Source organism: Cryptomeria japonica, unplaced genomic scaffold, assembly GCF_030272615.1.
Source record: "Cryptomeria japonica unplaced genomic scaffold, Sugi_1.0 HiC_scaffold_745, whole genome shotgun sequence".
Lineage (NCBI taxonomy): Eukaryota > Viridiplantae > Streptophyta > Pinopsida > Cupressales > Cupressaceae > Cryptomeria > Cryptomeria japonica.
The window spans coordinates 3947-27105 of NW_026729518.1; the positions used below are offsets into that span (position 1 = coordinate 3947).

General features: G+C 32.5%; 2 protein-coding genes across 2 annotated transcripts; both read left to right on the top strand.

Annotated features, from left to right (window-relative positions):
* The first annotated feature begins 514 nt into the window (after positions 1-514).
* On the top strand, positions 515-5772 carry LOC131070095 (probable LRR receptor-like serine/threonine-protein kinase At5g48740). The gene is made up of 15 exons (XM_058005620.2): positions 515-590; positions 687-1221; positions 1308-1780; positions 1876-2002; positions 2099-2170; positions 3313-3381; positions 3511-3582; positions 3673-3738; positions 3864-4099; positions 4201-4409; positions 4538-4664; positions 4764-4835; positions 4911-5100; positions 5188-5320; positions 5427-5772. The coding sequence occupies exons 1-15, from the start codon at positions 515-517 to the stop codon at positions 5748-5750; spliced, it is 2781 nt and encodes a 926-aa protein (XP_057861603.2). The 3' UTR covers positions 5751-5772.
* Positions 5773-12452: 6680 nt separating this feature from the next.
* On the top strand, positions 12453-19275 carry LOC131070094 (probable leucine-rich repeat receptor-like protein kinase At2g28990). The gene is made up of 14 exons (XM_059216124.1): positions 12453-12568; positions 13119-13216; positions 13315-13849; positions 13955-14406; positions 14500-14626; positions 14730-14801; positions 17275-17340; positions 17462-17697; positions 17782-17990; positions 18114-18240; positions 18349-18420; positions 18496-18685; positions 18785-18908; positions 19027-19275. Exons 1-14 carry the CDS (start codon positions 12453-12455, stop codon positions 19273-19275), a joined length of 2673 nt encoding a protein of 890 aa, XP_059072107.1.
* Positions 19276-23159: the final 3884 nt, after the last annotated feature.

Consider the following 23159-nt stretch of genomic DNA (forward strand, 5'->3'; position numbering starts at 1 on the left):
TTATTACACTCAACCCTTGAAAATGGAATTGTAATTTGATTTAATATATTTCAGTTCAACTTTTGGCATTTGTTTGTTGTTGCGTGGTCCTCGCCATAGACCGACTATTAATATACGTATATTTATTGTCGTATCTCGTTAAATCACATTTGGTCTGTAATATTCCTTATAGTTCTCTTGACTTAGGTGATCTATTGTCTTTGCAAATACAATTTATTAAAGAAAGTTTCGACTCAATCTTATCTTGACAGCATCACCCCTACTATAAAATTGTATCCAAGTTTTCTAGACTGACCGACTCACAGAGTACGTCATCTCAATGAATACGACCGAGTGTCGTGACTGTCGTCAGACGGCTTGATGCATTCCTTCACCATCTGCTATTGACCTGACTTTTTGACCACCTCTCACAAAATATAGGCAAGAAAATGTAGGTCATAACATTATCCCATAAGTAATTGCTTACAAAGAATTTTTTGAATCTACTTTCCAAATAAGCTTAGGGAAGTCAGTTATGGGTTATATTGCAATGGTATTGGTTGCGAGTATTATTATCCTCTGGTGTGTTGCTTTTGTTATTGCTCAACCAGGTCAGTATATACCAGTTAAATCCTAATTGCATATGGCAATTGTATTGTTTTGTTTAACTGACAAAGATTCTGTTGTATGTATCTCTGTTAAAGCAGGTTTTCTCAGCATCGACTGCGGCGGGAAATCAAATTACAAGCATGAAAACGGTATACAATGGGTTCCTGATGATAATTATATACAAGTCGGGGAAAAGGTAGAAATAAGAAACTCTAGCATGCCAGAATACCAGCAAAGTGTTCGAGTCTTCCCAGGGCCTCTCGACAAATCTTGCTATCAACTGCCCATAACCCCAAAAGTGCCTCACCTTGCAAGAATTTGGTTTTATAATGGTAATTACAGTGTACAATCAGTCTCTCCGCTCTTTAGATTCTCCATTGAGACTACGGAAATGTTGTCCGTGAGAAACATAACAAGCAGAATTTCACAGCTGAACCTGCCGAGCGAGAGGATTTTGTTTAGTTCAAGTGATGCTCTGTTTATTTGCTTGATTAGAACCTCTGAGACGGTTACTCCTTTTATCTCTGCTATTGAATTGAGAACCCTTCAACAAGGCATGTATCCTCAAGCCAAGCCCGGAACAATCTTGCGTATGGAGGCAAGATATGATGCCGGTGGAAATACCACAATCAGGTAATAATACTCATCTTGTTTCGTTTTTCCATAAACCCTTTTAAATTTCCTTTTAGGTTTCACATCTCTTTAATCCATTTATTTAGGTATCCTGAAGACAAATTCGATCGCCTGTGGTCTCCCTTTCTTCTACTGCAAGGACTCCAGACTATTACGTTGCAGGGGACAATCTCAACGAACAACACCCAAGACCTTCCTCCATCTGCCGTTATGCAAACTGCAGCTACGACACTTGCCAACCAGAGCATAGACATGGTTTTCGAACTAATAAGCAACCCCTTACTGTTACTCTATTTTGCAGAAAGCAACGTGCTTAACGTCTCTGATTCAATGACTATGAAGGTTGGGCAAATCAGTTTAACACTCGATCGTGTGGAAAGAGATTTTTCTGCCAAAGAGGTTGGGTTTAATTTTGGGGAAATACCGACGTTCGGAAGAAATTTTACTTTTGACAATATACAGCTGTACAGATCCTCTAACAGAGGTCCCGGTCCTCTCATCAATGCTTTGGAGTACTACCAGCTCATTACTACTGAAATTGCAACTTACTCAGCTGATGGTAAGAACTTCATGCTTTAGAATTTTTTACTAGTATTAGATTATTTTATTGTTATTAAAATTTTTAATGAAGAAGTCTATTTTGTAATTGTGCAGTTGATGCTCTAGCTGCTATGAAGAAACAGTTTAAAATCAACGATTGGATTTCAGATCCTTGTTTTGTTCTTCCATGGGAAGGAATCCAGTGCAATAACAGTCCTCCTTCTGTCAGAATTTCGGATATGTAATTTTATTCAGAGAATTCTAATTATTTTTATAGGTACAATTGTGGGAAAATAGATTTGAAAGGATGTAACCCATTGGTGTTGTTTACTCTCAGCAACTTGGCCGGAAGGAGTCTGACGGGATCCATACCCACAGTTCTTGCTCAGATGACTGAGCTCATTAACATGTAAGCAAACGGAACTTTATATTAGTTTTACATTATTTCGTTTCAAGAATATAATTACAGCGTCATTTCAAGCATGTGTTAAAATGAAGGTAAACAATTAATTTAATACAATTAAAAAAATGACGTGTCTCAATTGTTGACCATATTTAATCTTGTGAAAATTGAATGTCCTATGGGTCAATCTTACAGTTTGGGATTGAGGTAATACAACACAAATTTAATTTTTGAGGCATGGATTTAATATTGTCAACTACAAACTTCAATGTTGTAGTTGTGGGGGGGGTTTCTTCTATTTGTTAAAATATAATTGATATTTAAAAATATTCATGAGAAGTTGGATTGTAAGTGATAATAATTTTTTACTTAGTTTTTTTGGTAGACTAATTTTATGACTTTTGACAAGTTTTAGTAGAGAATAAACAATCATAATATTTCAAATTAGAATATTTGTATAGACTTTTATTGTTATTGCTTGGGATATTTGATTAATCTAGAATATTAGTTAACATTAAAATAATTGTTTATAAATAATAGGATATACAAAGACAAAATAGCTATTGGAAATGGCTGACAAAAATAAATTTTAAAAATACAAATTTGGAGTTAGTTCTAATTGTATAACTGACTCAAGACTAAGAAAAATTATAATATCAAAATGAGAAATAGATATAGAGAAACATGGACTAACAATGAAACAAATATATTAAAATAGATATTAATAAAGTTGAAAATATCATTTAAAAATCATAAATAAAAATGAATAAATATTTTAAAAAATTCCACTTGATATAAAATTGTACCAAAATTAGTTTATAATGACATTGAAACATTCTATTAAAAATAATTATGAATAATATGAACATAAATTTTACCATTCCAATAAAAACCAAATAATAATATATCTCTATTAGATATATTCAAATTTAATTATGAAATATTATTTGGAATAAAATGACCGATGCTTTCCCTGTATATACGATTGACGAAGTACTTAATTGTTTTTCAGAAAAATTCTGGTTTTGTTTTGGGTGAAACATCATGGTGGTTAACCTTGCATTTTACATGTATAAACTGACAGAAATCCTTATTTTGGGAATTAAATTATGGTTAATCCTTTCTTACCAACTTGCATGTACACACAGATCGCTGGCAAATAACAATTTGACTGGAACATTACCAGATTTTTCTAGATTGAGAAAGCTGGAGAGACTGTACGTATCTCGATACAATTCCTTGTTTTTTTGGCTTTCTTAATGTATGGCATTTAGCAAAACAGTCAGTTCTAACGTCAAACAACAAACTAATAAAGATCTAAGGAATTCGGTGGGTCCGTTGTGCAGACATTTACAAAACAACAGCTTGAGTGGTGAAATTCCAGACTGGGTATCCCAACTAGACAATCTTAAAGAGCTGTAGGTTTTCTCTTCTCGCTTCTAATTTACAGTCAACACCGTCGTACAAGTACTGAAACCTTGTAATGATTTCTTTTCTGATTGTGACAGATTCATAGACTACAATAATTTCAGCGGCGTAATTCCCCAACTTCTCCTTCAGAAGAATATATTAACGTAATATTATCACATGCTATTCGTTCTTATTTTATCTATGATACTACTTTGTATAACATTTTCTTATCAAATAGCATTGTACATCGGAATACGGAATGTGTTTATTTTGTATTCAAATCCTGCAGTTACGAAGGCAATAAGTACCTTACTAATACGTCTCAGAATCCAACCCCTTCCAACTCAAACCGGAGCAATGTAGGAGTTATCGTTGGAGCTATAGGAGGCGGCATCATAATTATAGCTTTTATTTTGATTGTAAGTATTATTGTGTACCGAAGGAAATTTAGGAGAAAGGATATCGTACTTGCAGATTCCAAAGGCAGCGCATCAGAAAGCAAATCTGTAAATATCTTTGAACTCGGTAAGAAAATGTTTCTCTTTTCAGTAAGAGTTTATTAAATCAACAACTTTTATACCTTATTAAAAGTAGCTAGATTTACAACCAATTCAAATGAATTGCAGACTACTCAATGGTTTTGGTACCGAACCCAACAAAATCCCGTGCGTTTACCCTAGAAGAGATGATGACATCTACAGAAAACTTTAGCTTTAAGATCGGACGAGGTGGCTTTGGTTCTGTGTTCCGTGGTAAATTGCAGGGCGGAAATCAAATTGCAGTAAAAGTGCTCTCTCTTTTCTCCAAACAAGGAGTTCTAGAGTTTCTGAACGAGGTAATATTAGATTCTTAAATCCTCATATTATATATTTGTATTTTCAGCCTAACAATGTTAAATCTCATTCACATGGAAAACAATTACTACAGAAATCTAATATATATTGTTTCAAACTTGCTGAACAGATTGATCTTCTGTCGAGAGTTCATCACAAGAACTTGGTGTCTTTGCTTGGTTATTGCAACGAATCCAGAGAATTAATGCTTGTATATGAATATATGGTTGTAGGCTCCTTAAAAGATCGTCTTTATGGTAATTAAATGTCCCCCGTAAAATATTCTTCCATTTGCTGCATATTTATGAATATGGAAAACTATAACTTCACCACAAAAATCACTTTCTTGCTCCCAGGTAACAGTGCAGGGCAATATCCGAATCTAGATTGGAAAACCAGGCTTAGCATAGCCTTAGATGCAGCGCAAGGTAAACAATTTCTGTCATAAAGCTACATATAAATACCAGTTTTCTTGATCTAATACTACAAATGATTATTTGAAGGATTGGAATACCTGCACATAAGTTGCACCCCAAAAATTATTCACAGAGATATAAAGACTGCCAACATTCTTCTAGACGAAAATTTAAATGGGAAACTGGCAGATTTCGGTCTTTCAAGAGTGACAATTGATGGAGAGGATTCTCATGTCACAACTACTGTGAAAGGAACAGCAGGATACCTAGATCCAGAGTAATTTTCTACTTGCCCTCTGTTTGCGTACTCCGCAATTCTAAAATTGATAAATTTGTTTTGACATTGTATTTCTATGCGTGACAGGTATTTTAAGACAGAAGTCCTGACTGACAAGAGTGATATCTATAGTTTTGGGGTGGTTTTGTTAGAGATCATTTGTGGCAGAGCACCTATAGATACAAAAGTTTCTTCAAATGAAATTAATCTTGTTAGATGGGTGTGATATTTTTCTAACCTTTCCGTCATTGCAAATTAAGACAGTAATTTGAGGCTTCAATTATTAGAGAAATTGACAGCGTAACTTACATGTTTTTCCTCAACAGGTCACACCGTTTATGGAGATGGTTGAATATCCTGAAAAATTTGTAGAGATAGTGGACAAGCGATTGGTTGGCAATTACAGCAATAAATCCATTGCTCATGTGGCGAAGCTAGCAATTAGGTGTGTTGCAGACAACCCATTGTCAAGGCCTAGTGCAAGCGAAGTTTTGGTAGAGATGAAAGCGGCTGTGCAATATCACGCAACAAGTTTGGACATCTCTGAAGAGATCGATATTGATTATCAGGATCAGCAGATAAGTCCGATTACACAGAGGGACATCAATTCAACCGACAACAGTTCCTACTTTTCACGGTCTGAAAGTTAGTCCGTTGTACAAAGATGGTTAGAAAGACAAGAACCAAGACTATCGTGTATTTTTCCTTGAATTCAATTTTTCAATTAATTTTTGAATAAAAATATCTATAGTTTAATTTATTTCTATTCACTCATGTTAAATGGTGAATTGAAAATTCAATTTTCTATAATGTAAAATAATATATTTATCTGCAAGATACATTTATTACTATTAAGTCATTATCACATTTTATACTGCCGTCGTTATTAAATACATTACATAAAAAAAAATTGTCTCTTCAACTATGGGACCCACACGCTTGCATTGCATTAAATAGAACGCTTTCCTACATTAATTTTGGCTGTATCATTCCATCGCTAGTATAAATGCACATGTATTATAATATTTACGTCTGGTATAAATGCACATATATTATAATATTTACGTCTGGTATAAAGAGAAATATGGACAGATTTAATAGCAGATTTTATTAATTTTCTTGTGAACAGGTGAATGGTAGTTAATTTTCTCTCTCTCTCTCTTGTGTGTATATAACCTCCCTCCGCCTCATCCAATACCTCTTTCTACTACTTGTCTTCCTCACCTACTTCCTATCTCACTCTTGTACCCTCTATCTCTAAACTAACCAAATCCTTTTAATGTTTTATGCCCTAAACTAACCACACTATTGGTAGGAATTTGATACATTGTGTCTGTTGTTTAATGGCTACTACCTGTATAAATTATTTAGCATAAATTGGGCATAATGTTGACCCAGTTTAGATATGTTCTAGAAGAACCTCCAAAGTTATGGTTGTTCTTATCGAATTCAGTAATAATATGTTTGCTTTTAACATTATATTAAATTTAAAGAATATTATGGTTTTTAAATATGGAATATTACTATAATATATGATTATTTTAAAATTTAATATTTAATTAAATTAAATTTTATCTTCACCAAATTGAATATTTTTAATCTTAAAATACAATAAATCTAATTAACTAGAAGTTTAAAAAATCATAATCTATATTACTGTTTATTTTTTAAGTTTATTCAACATATAGAAAACTTTATCATATTGTAATATAAAAGCATACAACATTTTTTACCATTTTTTTTCAATAAGGGTCTAATTTATCATTTGTAAAAAATAATATTATAAATATTTTTAAAAATAATTTATAAGAAATCTAATGTTTTTCATTTTTGTTAGATAAAAGGTCGAACTTGATATATATTAGATTAAAAAGATAATAAAAATAGAGAAATTTTAATATTTTAAAACAAAACCTAATCTTAATTCAGTTGAATCGAGAACAACTATCATCAACTAGTTCTATCTACCTACAATTATGGATCTATAACCAATACATGGGATATGAAACCAGAGTTTAACAATAATATAAGTCTACAGAAATATTTTTGAATTCTTCAAAATATTCTCATGAAAACCCCAACCATCTTTGCTTCTATAACTTATGAAATCTAACAAAAGACAAAATATGAAAAAGAGCTTGAAACACAAGGCAATAGGTGCAAGTAGCTTGCTTGATCTTCTAAAGCATAGGAAGTGGAAGGAATAGCCGAACTAAACAAGGTCCTGAACCAAAAGGGATCTTCACCAATTCAATGCTTGGAGAGACCCCCCCTACTATCTATTGATGCATCTTTGATATGGATAAATTAAAAGAGTGGATCCTCTAGGAAGCATTCCTCTACGTCTTGTTACTCTGGACCTTGTTCATCAACTATTTATTGAATCTCATCCACCCACTCATCAACCCTCTTTTCTGTTGATGTTGAATCAACTCCATCTTCTTCAATTTTTATAAGGCAAAATAAGCTACATAAGAAATTCACATTCTTTTTAATCTTGAACTTCCTCGCTTTGAATGGCTCAACCTCTTCAATAAATAAGATAGGGAAATGAGGTAGAGGTTTGCCATTCCTAATTGTCACCATGTAATCTTGAGGGAGAGGAATGGTAAAATTTGCATCAGTATTTCTGAGGACCCTTCCCAAATCAACCAACAAGTAATTTTTGAGATGTAAGATTTTACTATTGACAACAATTTTTTTTTTAACAAATTCTTTAATTTGTTTTTCATTGTATAAATATTTTAATTTTCTTTCAAATAAAAAATATATAAGCATTGTTTGATAATTAAAAATAACTAGAAAAGAAAGAACCCAATGTAAACAACCTATTTGTTTAACTTTCTCTGTAAACTAGAAGATGAAGAAACAATCATGAATATATTAAATTGCAAGCCTTTGTCCAATTCTAAAACAGAATAGTTGACTACAACTAATTATATAATGTAGTTTTCTCTAATGTTTTTCCACGTAACAATTGATTATGCATGGTTTACTCTAGTGTTATTTTGCAACCGACATCTCGTGATTAGGAGATCTTGTCCGTTCAAATAAATCATTTCTCTATTCCTATTGGAAGATAGTGTGGCATTTTGGCAGCTTATGCAAATCTATTTCTTTCCCTAGGTCAGTGAACTTTGATAATGAAAGTCCATTATATCTTTCTCTAAGATGGAGCTTCTCAGTATGAAAGTACATTGTACGTTTCCGTAAGGTTGTGCACCTTAGTCTTGCAAGTTAAAATCAAAAGCAGTGAGCTGCCTTGGCCTTGAGCCTAAAACATTGTAATCAATTATTCATATCGTGAGAGTTATTCTCACCATGGTTTTTCCTTAAGGTTTTCTATATAAATCTTGTGTTCTCTTGTGTATTGTTCTTTGTGGTTTCATTTTTCATTATTAAAAATTGTGGGTTGAGATCTAAGAGGTTAAAAATAAATTAGTTTTAAGGTTTAGACTAATTCACATGGCCTCTCAAAACTGAGGCCTATTCAACAATTTCTATTAGAGTGAGGGTCTTCTAAGATAAGCTTAACTACTTGAGGAAGGTTGGGGATGGCACAAGAAATAAATTTAAGGACACCAAAGTTTGATGGCACAAATTATTCTACATGGAAGTCATGGATGAAATATCATTTGAATTCTCTACTACTTGGAATATGGGATATTATTGAGTTTGGTTATACTTCTCTAACCTTTGGTCCTACTACTCCAAATGGACTCAAGAATCATAAAAATAATGCCAAGGTAATCAATATACTTGTTAGTTGTTTTAGTGACTCAGAGTTCTTGAAAGTCAATGGTTGCAATGTACTACAAAGAAAATTTGGGATAAGTTGAGAAACATTTATGAAGGAGATGAGAAGACCAAGCAAGTCAAGATGTAGAATCTAAAGTATACATTTGAGACACTGAGGATGTCTTCAGATGAGAAAATTGAAGGATATTTGCACTAAGTGAATGAAATAGTAAATTCTATTAGATGTATTGGTGGAAAATTCAAGGAAAATAAAGTTATGAGAAAAGTAATGAGGACACTACCAAGTTCTTACAAACCTAAGTTGTATACTATTAAAGAAAGTCATAACATGGATACATATACCTTGGATCGACTTTATGGATCGCTCTCTACCTTTGACATTTTAGAGATTAAGGAGGTGCACATTGACACGAAGAAGCTACATTCAAAACTACCAAGAAGATTAAAGATATACATAAAACAAGCAATGACCTAGATAATATTGGAGAAAACTTGGTGAGTAGACTAAACAAAGGATATAGGAAATACAAATATAAGTTGACATCAAAAAAAAAATTCAATTGGTTAAGGTCTATTTGAGATATTCATCTGACTAGTATGGTGAACATTTTGAAATATTATCAAGCATTGAGTGCAATTATAGTTGTTCTTGGTAGCTATGATGAAGTAGAAGAATTCATTTTAAAAATGGAATGTCATCTCAATATCTTAATTTTTGTGGGAGTTTACTAGAGTTATGATTGGAAACAATTGAAGGCTATTCACAAAGACATCATTTATCCAACTCAGCAAGGTGAAGGAAGTTCTTAGAATAGCATCCAGTAAAGTGTTGTTGATCTTGTACATAGGAAACATTTTTTGAGAATATTGTGTATATAGAAACCTTTACAAGATCCTTAAGATAGTGGGAGTTGTGTATAGTGTACTAGTTTTACTAGTATACCCTTTGTCCTTGATTTCAAAGGGGGAGGAGTTTTGAAGAAAGAAGAAGCTTTTTTTATTTTGGCACAAGTATTGCCATCAATGACAAAGAGGGAGATTATTCTAACTATAAGTTTTGGCCATCATTGATGTCAAACTTGCTGGTCCAAAAGGGACACTTAATCCTTCCCTAGGTTTGGAAATGGTTATGAGTTATGAGGTTGGTGTAAGTCTATACAAAAGTTGTGTGGATGTATGGAAGGCACTTACAAATGTTTGTAATAGCAAATAATGATATGTTGAAGTGTTTCTAAAGCTCTATTGATGTTTTGTGCATACATTGGTTGACTTTGAATATTGTCCAATTGTTCTGGTGAATAGTTTGTCTTATCCCTCTTTTGTGAAATGCGTGATGGGTATACTTCAAATGGCTATGCAATCTTAGGAAAATATTTATGAATGTATATACAGATCAACTTTCAATTTATTAGGAACTTACAATAGATGTTGCTTGTGTCTATTTTTTGGTAGTACAATCTAATAAAACGTTATGGATGAATTATTGCATTCCTCAGCTTGGCGATTGATTAAGTAATGCGGATAATTTATATGGGTTTCGCAGTATCATATGCTGTCATGTTGATCTATTTTGTGGTCTAGATTGAAGTTTGGAAAAGTTATGATTGATACTAGCATTTGAGGTAGACCTAAGAGTTTTTGGTCCATTTGGTAACGTGTGGTTATATGAAAGCTATTTTGGGAGTATCTAGAAGTTGTGCCAACATGCTGTGAACTTGCACACGTCCCATTTTTCTTCTAGACTTTCTTTGGAGATTATTTTGATGTTGATGGTTATACATCCACACATTACATCTCTCTAAGTCGACCTAGCAAATACCATTGCAGATGAATTTGATATCACTGTATTGAAATCTGAACATGAAGAACTGTTGCCCAAAAGGGACATTAAGTCAGAGGTTGGAGGATCAAATGAGTAACAGAGTAGTTATGAAGACTACTTCTAATGTGTATTGCGGTGCTAGCATTTCGATAGATTTTTGTATACAATTTAGTCTTATTGATATTTCTATACCAGAAGAATCATATCTTGTCTTGAAGAAGTGATCTTTAGTTTGTGCAAGAGACCATTGCATCTTGCTCCAAGGTTGTGTGCCTTAGCTTGCAAGTCATATTTTGAAGCAGTTGGCTCTTTGGCCTTTGGCCCAAGACACTATAATCTATTATAATAAATATTGTGAGCTTGATTCTCACCATTTTTTTTCCCTATTTGGTTTTTCCATGTAAAAGTCCTAGTGTTCATGTGCATTTGATTTAGTAGACTTAGTTATTTGTTTTCATGTATAAGATAAATGATAATGCAAGAAGTTGAATCTGATCAAGTTCTCAACATATGCTGATTCGCCCCCATCTCAACAATCCATAGTGTTCAACACACATTACAAAAAGCATTAGACCTAACAAAATCCAAATTATTAGCACCTTCTTTCTTTGGAATAAGAACAAGAAAAGTTGAATTCAAGGCTTGAAGCATTGATGAAATTCCCGAACAACCTCCAATAAATCTAATTGAATAATATCTCAAAACTTTTGAAAAATCTCAATGGGAAACCCATCTACTAGGGGCTTTGCTTTTATTCATCCCAAAAACTACCTCCAATTCAAACAAAGAGATTGAGTTGATGAGTGATTCATTCATCACATTAGTGACTAAAGAGGGAAAACATGTCAATATCAAATTCTCCTTACCTTCAGTAGGAGGTAAATCTTTAGTGAAGAGAGTAGAGTAAAATTGTCTAACTTCATGAGACATCCTCACAGACAAGTGAACTGAATGCCTATCGAGTTAACTAAAGAGGAAATATAACTTCCATTCTTACAAGTTTTTTTATAGAAAATCTCTTATCAAGTTTTGCAACTTGACATTCTTTACCTTGGATACACCTTGGTAACAAGCTTCAAGAATGTCTCAAGCTTTCTTTGAAGACTCTGCACTAGAAACCTTTGAAAACATGATGTCAATTAAACCTTGTTGAATAAAGCCTAGAGCTTTATTGTTTTTCTTTTTGTTCTCCTTGAACAGATTTTTGTCAACATTTGTTAAGGCCATTTCTACTACTTGGCAGTCACAAATCCCCAAACATCGCAAGCACAAAGTAATGTTCTCATTCTGATAAACCAAAAATTATCATTTTTCTCAGTCAAAATAGGAACTTTGCTGTTTGAGGCCATCCTAATTCAAATTTCAGATAGCTATAATCCTTAGATGAAAGATAAGGGCTCTTTACAAAATAGTCTCTGAACTCAGTCACACTGAGTGTAGCTCTCCCTGAGCTCTGAAACCAATTTGTAGGTTGCAGAGGAATCAAAACAAAATAGAGTATCAAGAGAAAATAGAACAGAGTATTGACAAAAGTATGCTACAGCAGACAAAACAAACTTTCTAGTCATCGATAATAAACAATGCAAATATGGAAGTCTACAGAGAGTTCTGAGAGATCTCTAATTTGTGCTTCAATAAAAAAGCCAGAGTTACATAAAGATTTATTTATAAGGAAAGTCTCCTCCAGTCGGTGAACAGGGGCGGTTTGGAAACTTGTACTACACGGCAAGTAAAGTTACGCAGAAAAAAAAGATTTTCTCCACAGCAAGACATGATAAGCATAAAGCAGATTTCTGGAGAGTTGGCCTTCAACGGTCTTCAAGCAGCGGAGGGAGAAAAGATTGTTTACGGTGAAGACGTCAATGTCCAACAAACAGAAAAATTATTGTTTATTTCAAAACAAGCTGAATCATTCCATTCAAACCTGGAAGATGGAATTGTCTTAATTTTATTCTAATATGTTTCCCTTGGATTTTTCACATTTGTTTAATGTTTGCGGGGTCTTTGCCATAGACCCAACATGCACATATGTTTATTCATTGTCGTATCCTGTTAAATCATATGAGAACAGTAATATTCCTTAGTTTTCTTTGCTTAGTGGTCCGTTGCCTTCGTTAAAAACAACACAATATTAATGACACATATGACATCATGCATTTTAATTATTTAAACCAAATGTTGCTAGAAGCTTCAAAGCATGGTCAGGAACAGCATCATCCCTATTATTAAAATGTATCGAAGTTTCTTCTTGATTGACAGATTATCATTTCAAAAAATACAACCGAGAGCCTAAAACTTCATGAATTATTGAATACCTGCTCCATCTGCTATAGGCCTGACTTCCTGTCCGCGTATTACAAAACTAATGTTAGAAAATATATATCATATCATTAGCCATATGTAAGTAGGTAAAACGAATTTTCTGAATCTTTTTCAGGATAACCATAGAGAAGTTCTTTAGGGGTTCCATTCTAATGGTACAGGTAGTGCTTCTTATCATCTGGTGGCGTATAGCTTTCGTTATTGCTCAACCAGGTCAGTATATGCCTATCAAATCCTAATTCCATCTGCAAATAACACTATTTCGTTTAATTGAAAACGATTCTGTTTTATGTATGTCTTGTTAAAAGCAGGATTTCTTAGCATTAATTGTGGCGGGAAATCAAATTACACAGATGAAAACAATATAGAATGGGTTCCCGATGATAATTACATAGAAGTGGGGCAGAAAGAAGAAATTAAAAACTCTAGTTTGCCACTATATGAGCAAAGCCTTCGAGTCTTCCCACAGCCTCTCAATAAGTTTTGCTATAAACTGCCCATAACCCGCAACGTACCTCATCTTGTGAGAATATGGTTTTATAATGGCAATTACAGTGGACAGCCAGATTTGCCAATCTTCAAATTCTCAATTGAAACTACAGGAATGTTGGCCTTAAGAAACATTTCAAACAGAAGTACACAGCACAACGTATCGAGCGAGGGGATTTTGGTTAGTTCTGGAGATGTTTTGTTTATTTGCTTGATTAGAATCTCTGAGATCGTTAGTTCTTTTATAACTGCTATTGAGTTGAGAACTCTTCGACAAGGCATGTATCGTCAAGTTAAGCCCGGAACAATGTTGCAAATGGAAGCAAGATATGATCCTGGTGGAAATTCGACAATCAGGTAATAACTCTTATCTTAGTTTGTGATCTAGAAACCCTTTTTTGGGGTCTTAGGTTTCACATCTCTTTTCTCATCTTATTGAGGCGTAGCTGACTAATTATTTAGGTATCCACAAGATCAATCCGACCGCCTTTGGAATCCTCTAAATATACCAGGAGCGCAGAATGTTATGATGCAGGAGACAATCTCAACCGACGCCACCCAGGACCTTCCTCCATCTGCCGTTATGCAAACTGCTGCTGTTGCACCTGACGGCACGAATATAATTGATATGACTTTTCCCCAAATAAGTAATCCTCTAGTGCTAATGTATTTTGCAGAGATTGAAATGGTTAACGCATCTGAATCAAGAAGTTTCAGGGTTCTTGAAGCTGATGGTAATATGTTAGAAAACATTAGTTTGGCAAGAAACTTTTCTGCAACAGAGGTATCGTTCACATTTGTGGGAACAAATCTGTCTCTGTACAATCTCCCGAATTCCGGCCCCCCTCCTCTCATCAACGCTTTCGAATATTACCAGCTAATTACAACTGAACCAGCAACTTATACAGGGGATGGTAAGAACTTCATGCTTTTGAATATTTTTCTACTGTGAGGTGTTGTTTTATGATTAAAACTCTTACAAAGACGACTGATTTGTGATTCTGCAGCTGTTGCTCTAGCTTCTCTGAAACAACGGTTTCAAATAAATAATTGGATTTCAGATCCTTGCTTCGGTCTTCCCTGGGAAGGAATCCTGTGCAATAACAGTATCTCCTCTGTCAGAGTTTCGGAAATGTAATTTTTGCTAACATAATTCTTTTTTTTTTCCTTTAGGGGTATGATTGTTGAACATGGAAGTAGGAGGCCTAACATATTGGTGATTATTGTTTATATTCAGCAACTTGTCCGGAAGGAATCTGACAGGATCCTTACCACCAGCTCTTGCTCAGATGACTGAACTCATTAACATGTAAGTGACTAGAACCTTATATGCAGTTGTAGGAAAATCAAAAGCTATTTGAAGTTCAATCCTAACAATAATGAGAGCTTTCAAAGGATTCATTCTTTTCTGTCAAAATTTACAAGGAGGCAAGCAATAAATTTATATTTAACATAGTTGATATAGCATGAGAAGAACACCCAGACTTTCGTAAACTTTCAAGTGAGGAAAATCTTGCAGTTAGTTGAAAAACCAGAAGTACGTATACGAATTGTAACATTTTTAAATAGCATAGTTAAAAACTTCATATTGCATCCTGAAATCAGAAGAACCAAACCGAAATAAAACAACTTAAGCATTTTTCCTAGCAAAAGGTTCTACCCAAAAAAAAATTATGATCTTTTTAGTTTCCCTCTTCTATATGATTGAAATAACCCGTCTTCTCTTCATTCTGAAGTTGGCTTTCAACCATAAGCAAGCGTTCCTTTCGAAAATTTCTATCTTCAATATGAATTTTAGTTATAGACTGAATTCGAGATGGACAAGTCACCGTTCTCTATATTTGTTAAAAATTACTCTATGTAAATTGGTCTTAAAGACTGAATTCTAGATGGCTAAGTCACCATTTAAATTGGAGTTTACTGTGATGATAGTAGCAACCTTTCCAGGGAGCAATTAAGATAACTTTAATTATATTAAATAAAAATTAAATTAAAAATTAACAAAAATAAATATAAATCATAAAGGTAAATTTGGTAGATTAATTTTAGTTTATTGAAATAATTCAAACATTAGTTTATGTAAATTAGAAATGTTTGGATATAAAATGTGTATGTTTGTTAAAATTCATTCTGTTTGTCAACATGTAATTTGCATTATTATTTAACAATTATTTATCAAATGATGTTAAATTGTAAGGGTCAATTTGTCCTCAAAGGAAGAGTTCAAAAGTAAATTTTATAGCTATGGACAAGTCATGGTAGACAACATAAAAGCATGCTAAGATCCTATGCACTTATTTATCTATTCGAATCCTCCAAATCCAAATATTATTATATTTTCTCATTGCTTGGGATGTTGGAATGATATAGGATGTTAAATAATTTTCAAATTAGTATCTTTAATTACCAAGACATAACAAATAGCTGTGCAAATATGTATCAAGTTGGCTTTTTCTATGAAAGTTCAAGAAAAACTAATTATTTTATTTAAATATTTGAAATTGGAGTAAGTTCTATATTGCATTGGATTGCTTTTTCTTGCCATAGAATTCATCTAGGATAGAGAAATTTAGGATCTCCAAATAAGAAATAGACATAAAATTGTGAATTAATAATGAGAGAAATGTATGAGAATGGGTATAGATAGGATTGAGATAAGTTCAAATATATATAAGTGCATGTAACAAAACATAAATAAAAATAGATAGACATTCAAGAAAAAAAGAACTTAATACAAAAATATACATCTCATTGTGTACTAAATTAAATTACTCCATTAAAATAAATCTAAAATAAAATGTTGCAGTTATCTTTTATTAGCTAATAATTATTTATTTAATTATTAGTTTATTATACTCCATGCTTAAGCTAAACTTAAGAATCTTATTATTTTCTAGGGTTTTCACCTTTAGGGTTTTGAGTATCCTCTTATAAGGATTCTCTCTTTCTTTTTTCATAACAACTATAATTATTGAATTGCATTCTTGTTGCACAATCAATATGACTCCTTTTTTCTAGATCTTTGAATTCTGGGAGCTAAGAGTTGATTTTTCCTCAACTCCAATATAAAATAAAAATTAATATAAATAAAAAATTTAACATTCCAAACAAAAATAAATGACTGAAACTAAAACCAATATTTTTAATAATATTTAAATTTATTTATGAAATATTATTCTTAATATATCTTTCAAATACTAAAATTTATTTGTGAAATATGATTCTCAATATATATTATAAAATCACTTATTTTGCAAACCTTTATACTATCCGTGAGGAAAAAGAAAACTCATAGCAATGTCTTCTCTTGGGTTACCACTGTTGTCAGACTTACATAATTCATGCATAAAATTAGTAGAAAACATTTATTTGGGATTTACATTGGACTTAGTTCTTTCTTACCCACTTGGATGTCTAATTAGATCCCTGGCAAATAACAATTTTAGTGGACACTTGCCTAACTTTTCCAACCTAGCAAAACTGGAGAGAATGTAAGTATTTCGAAAAACACCCTGAACTTTGTTCTTTCGTAATGTTTACATATATCCAACAAGCCTGCCTTAATGTTGAAACTTCTTAACTAATAAGGATCTGTGGATTTCGGTAACCGAGTTATGCAGAAATTTACAAAACAACAGGTTGAGTGGCGAAGTTCCAGACTGGTTATTCCAACTACACAATCTTAAAGAGTTGTAAGTTTTCTGAAGTCACTCGTATATTACAGTCAATACTATCGTATAAACACTGAAAATTTATAATGATTCCTTTTCTGATCTTGACAGACTCATAGACAACAATAATTTCAGTGGTGTAATTGCTCAGCGATTCCTGAATCAGATATCAATAACGTAATCCTTTTATAAAGTATTCCTTTTTAGGTTTTCCATGATAGTATTTTGTATAGCATTTTCTTCGCGAAAAACGGTGAACTTGACAATATGGAATATGTTTGTTTTGTACTCAAATCAGATACAAAGGCAATCCGTATCTTAGTATTCTCTCACAAAATTCAACCCAATCCAACTCAAAGAAGAGCAATGTAGGAGTTATCTCTGGAATTATATCAGGCGGCATCATAATAATAATTGTTATTTTAGCTGTTAGTATTGTTGTGTACCGAAGGAAATTCAGGAGAAAAGACATTGCCAATACAGACTCTAAAGGCAACGCTTCAGGGAGCAAATCGGTATATCTTCAGGATCCTGGTAAGAAAATGTTTCTGCTTTAAGTAAGCACCTAATAAATCAACTACCTTAAGTAGAATGACATCCAATTAAAATGAAATGCAGATTACTCAATGGTTTTGGTACCAAACCCATCAAAATCCCGTGCATTTACCCTAGAAGAGATGATGATAGCTACAAAAGAATTTAGCTGTAAGATCGGACAAGGTGGCTTTGGATCTGTGTTCTGGGGTAAATTGGAGGACGAAAAGCAAATAGCAGTAAAAGTACTGTCAAGTTTCTCCAATCAAGGAGCTTCAGAGTTTCTAAACGAGGTAACACACGATTTTCCAACTTGCATTTCAGGATTCAACATAGCAATGTTCAATTTCATTCTCAAGAAAATCAATTATAACAGAAATCTAATATATATTATTTGTTTCAAAATTACTGAGCAGATTGATCTTCTGTCAAGAGTTCATCACAAGAACTTGGTGTCTTTACTTGGTTACTGCAATGAATCCAGAGCATTAATGCTGGTATACGAATATATGCTTGGAGGGTCCCTAAAGGATCACCTTTATGGTAACTAAATTTCGTCCGGAAAATTTTCTCTTAGTTCCTGCACATTGATGAACATAAAAAAGTTCAACTTCACTACAAAATTATCACGCTATCACTTTCCTCCCCCAGGTACCAGTGCAGAGCAATATCCGAATCTAGATTGGAAAAACAGGCTTAACATAGCTTTAGATGCAGCGCGAGGTAAACATTTTCTGGTATAAAGCTAAATCTCATGACCGGTCTGCTTGATCTAATTGTACTTTTTATTTTTTGAAGGATTGGAATACTTGCACGTAAGTTGCACCCCAAGAATAATTCACAGAGATATAAAGACTGCCAACATCCTTCTAGACGACAAATTAAATGGGAAATTGGCAGATTTCGGTCTTTCAAGAGTAACAATTGATGGAGAGGCTTCTCATGTGACAACTACTGTGAAGGGAACCGTTGGATACCTAGATCCAGAGTAATTTTCTACTTGCTTTCTCTTTGCCTAATCCGTAATGCTAAACATGAGAAAATTTTCAATTCTAATCTTTTGATGTTCTATTTTTATGCGTTGCAGGTATTTTAAGACATATATGCTGACTGACAAGACTGATATCTATAGTTTTGGGGTGATTTTGTTAGAGATCATTTGTGGCAGGGCACCTGTAGATGCAAAAGTTTCTAGGGATGAAATTAACCTTGTTAGATGGATATGAAATTCTATTAGCCCTCCATCATGCAAATTAGGACACTAATTTGAGGTGATATTTATCAGGGAAGTTTAACAGTGTAACTTCGTTGCTTGTTTTGGTTGAACAGGTCACACCGGTTTTGGAGATGGCTGAATATCCTGAAAGAATTGTACAAATAGTGGATAAGCGATTGGTTGACGATTACAGCCTAAAATCCATTGCCCGTGTGGCGAAGCTAGCAATTAGGTGTGTTGGAGATAAACCATCGTCAAGGCCTAGTGCAAGCGAAGTTCTGGTAGAGATGAAAATGGCTGTGCAATGTCATGCATCAAGTGTGGACTTGTCCGAAGAGATCGATATTGATTATCGAGATTAGCAGATAAGTCAAGCAACTCTATCGGATTCCACTACACAAAGGAACATTTCCAACTTTTATCGGGAGGAAAACAAGTCCATGCGTTATACAACGATGGTGGAAAAGAGAAGAACCGAAACGATCGTGTATTTTTAGTTGAGAGCCGTTACATATAAGAACTAGGATTGGTAATGGCTACTGCCTGTAAAAATTACTTACCATGGGTCTAAATGTCCGAACTTATGGTTGGTCTTACAAATTTGTGAACCAGAAAATTTGTTCAGACATTCTTCATACTGTTCTCACAAAAATATTGGATATAAGCAATATAGTGTTTTCTCATGTTTAGAATATTATTGTGACATCCCCAAGTCAAGCCCCATCCGACTGGGCATTAAATGGTTAAATATTAATAAAAACAAAATATTGAAAGAAAAAAGAAATAAAGGATAAGACTGGGAAAGAACACGTCAGATGACCTTCTGCAACTTTTATTAAAAAGGCATTAGCGTCTGTGTATGCAGTGGTATCCCTCAGCAGATTTCACTTCTCTGAGTACAAGATGATCCCAGAAGATTCCGATATATTGTATAGGATGAGAGATTATGAGACGTTGTCTATACGTATACGTATATGTATATGTATGTTAGACTTATAGACTATGTGTTTTGGTGTGTCAAAGTATTTGGTCAGAATTTATAAGTCTGCAACTATTATACATTAGTAATTTGAAAAACTCGTCTAATGCACAGACATGTATAATATATAAATATATCATACTCTGCATTGTAATGTTTTAAAGTGTTTTCGTAAAATTTCTAGAACTAAGATTGTTATGTGTTTAAGAGAGTAGCAGTAGACTTTGTTACACTGTGTTCTATTACATTTGTCATATAAAGACAAAGAAAAACCATTTATTTAGCTTAATTTATTTTTTATTTGATTAAAACATGAACATGTTAAGTTATAGTAGTGGTCACATTATAATTAATAATATAAAATATTGTAGACAATTATTCAATTTTTTAGAAAATCTTTAATATTGGATGACATTAGTTTTATTAAATTCAGTAGGAGATCATATGTATTAAGGGGATTCAGTATTATTGAAATAATTTATAGTTCTAATAATTTCATCATTTATGAAATATTTACTAATCTTTTTAGTATCTTAGTCACAAATATTCTTCAAAATAATTTATTTTATAAAACATTATGATATCAACACACTGCATATTATATTCAAAATAGAAATTTATTTATAATTTTTTATAAGATTCTTACATTGTAATAAGATAATAAAACATAATACCTCCAATATCAATGAAGCTTAATTTGTTTTAATTTTCTTAAATTTTGAAATATTAAAAAAATATTTAGTATCTTTGTCTCCTTTTAGCCCCTACTTTAGTGACTTGATTATTATATTTGTTTAGCCTTCTAAGACTATTCATAAAATTCACAAGGTCCTCATGCATATTTAACATTAATATTACTTGAAATATTACTTTTAGAATTTATAAGTTTCTTCTAAAGAGTGCTCTATTATCTTATTTTTCTCTAGTGTTCCTTTTACCAATAGTCTTCGACAAGTCACTCCAAACAAATAAAAAATCATCCCACCTTTTGATGGTAGCGCTCTCTTTGGAAATAGTACTAATAATTGTGGAGAGGAAAAGTGGGAAATACCCGCAATGAACATTAGAGCGACCACAAAACTCCTAACCTAATGCAAAATAAGCCTACACAACAAACAAGAACAAATTCATAATGCATAACTAAGAAAATTAAAATAATTTATACAAAGCATCAAATTTGAAACTCTCCATTAATCTTCTTAATATTCTTGTATGATGGCTCTTAACAACTTTGTGTACACAAAGAAAATTCAAAACTGTAATGTGATTAGGATTAGAAGATATCAAAGACATGGTTATCAAATTTGACGATTTGATTGGTTTAAATAGAGGATTTGGATTTTTCTCAATGGCAAGATTGCTTTTGATTTTGGGAAATCAAGCTTCATAAGCAAATGACACTCAAATTTGCCATTTGGAAGTGGAGGAAAGGATAAGTTAATTGAAAATAATTAGAGAAACTATTTATTTTCAACACAAAACTACCATTTCCAAGTGGAGGAAATAAAGAGTTAAGTGGAAAAGAAAATAGAAAAAGGAAGAGTTATGTGAGAGGAAAGATTAGCAAGTGGAAGAGATAGTGAGAGGGAAATTAGAAAGTGGAAGAGTTAAGTGAAAGGAGATGGAAGAATCGAGTGGAGAGAAATATTAGAAATTTAGTGAGTTTAGTGGGGTCATAATTAAATAAATTAAATTTATTTATTTCACCCACACACGGTAATTGAATAAATTAAAAATCTATTTAATTAGATAATTTGGAGAAAGCGATTAAATAATTAAGTGAATTATTTAATCAAAGAGGAATAGTTAGGATTAGGTGAATAAGATCAAGATTGATTGATTAGAAAGAGATAATGGTGAACATTAATTAAATAATATTTATTATTTAATTAATGGTTTAGAAGAACAATAACTAAATAATTAAAAAATATTTAATAATTATGAGAAGAATATTACTACTAATTAAATAATAAAATCATTTAATCAATTTTAGATGAGAAATTGGTGAAAAGTTTTGTCATAGACGTAGGACAAATTTTGGTGTCTTTGAGACAATACAAGTTTGAGTGTTGCTTCAAAGAAAAATTGAAAGATCATGCTATAGTAGATCAAGTGATGGAAGTAGGATGCCTCCTCGAGATATTTTTTATGTATGAAAGGAATGAATGATCTCTCGAAAGAAGAAGAAGAATGGTTAATAAGAAATGAAGAATATTAGTTGATAATAGATATGGATTGATCGATAATAAATAAATAAAATCATGATTAATCAGATATATTAGATTGCATGAGATTGATTGATTGATAAATAGATAGAATGATTGATTGATTGATAGAAGAAGTGTTAGCTAGAAGAAATATTAGTGAGAAGAGAAGAAAAGTGAGTGTGATGAAATAAGCTTTCACACTTGTTCACTTTATTATCATAGAACATTATTATGTGGCAAATGGAGACATGGTATGGTGGCATAGAAAACTATGGTGATAATGTTATTCATTTATAGAAAATAGACACATTGCAAAAAGAAAATGTTTCCATCTATCCTGGAATGTTTGTATGTTCAGGGTCCGGTTATATGTGATAGTCACAAGCATAAGTGAATGTACCAACATAGACACCCAAGACACACTTGCCCCAAAACTTCATAAAAAAACACCCCACAAATAAAAAACCATGAACCATACCAATCACTCTAATCACTTGTGGATATCCTAAGAATGATAAGAACATGACCGAAGATAAATTTGAATGAAAGTTGAGACTAACTCTAGACCAAGCGAGTCAACAACCATTCTAATATTGTTGTCAAAGTTGATTATGTTTTATAGGAGGATCATGATGTTTGGTTTCAAGAATGAAGTACCCTATCTAACATAGATTTAGTTTGGTTTTGAGTATACTACACTCTATTTAAGATAGATGATAGTGATAGGGATTGTTTGATGTTTGATTGATAGGACAAGTTTGATCATTCTAATTGCCAATTAGGGTGATAGCTTGTTTGTTGTTGCATGATTTGTTAAGTGAAGTATTTTACATGTTTTCCATATATTGTCTATTCAAATGTATATCTTTGCAAGGGGTGATTTATTAATGACATGAAATGATTATTCTTGGATTTTGACTGTTTTCTAACTTTTAGAGTTTTTTTTATGTTAGTTGATTTATTTTTTTATTTTCTTTAAGATATTTAATGATGTTTACAAATTTTCTTCTTAGGACATTTTTTTTATTTTTGGGGATTTTTTCAAGATATTTTTTGAATG

Excerpts from the sequence above, each read along its gene's own strand:
- LOC131070094 (XM_059216124.1), top strand. The coding sequence starts at position 12,453 with ATGATAAGCATAAAGCAGATTTCTGGAGAGTTGGCCTTCAACGGTCTT. Across the intron at positions 13,850-13,954 it reads GGTGGAAATTCGACAATCAG|GTATCCACAAGATCAATCCG; the intron begins GTAATAACTCTT and ends CTAATTATTTAG. Across the intron at positions 17,698-17,781 it reads GGTATATCTTCAGGATCCTG|ATTACTCAATGGTTTTGGTA; the intron begins GTAAGAAAATGT and ends AATGAAATGCAG.
- LOC131070095 (XM_058005620.2), top strand. The coding sequence starts at position 515 with ATGGGTTATATTGCAATGGTATTGGTTGCGAGTATTATTATCCTCTGG. Across the intron at positions 2,003-2,098 it reads TCTGTCAGAATTTCGGATAT|CAACTTGGCCGGAAGGAGTC; the intron begins GTAATTTTATTC and ends GTTTACTCTCAG. Across the intron at positions 4,665-4,763 it reads CTTAAAAGATCGTCTTTATG|GTAACAGTGCAGGGCAATAT; the intron begins GTAATTAAATGT and ends TCTTGCTCCCAG.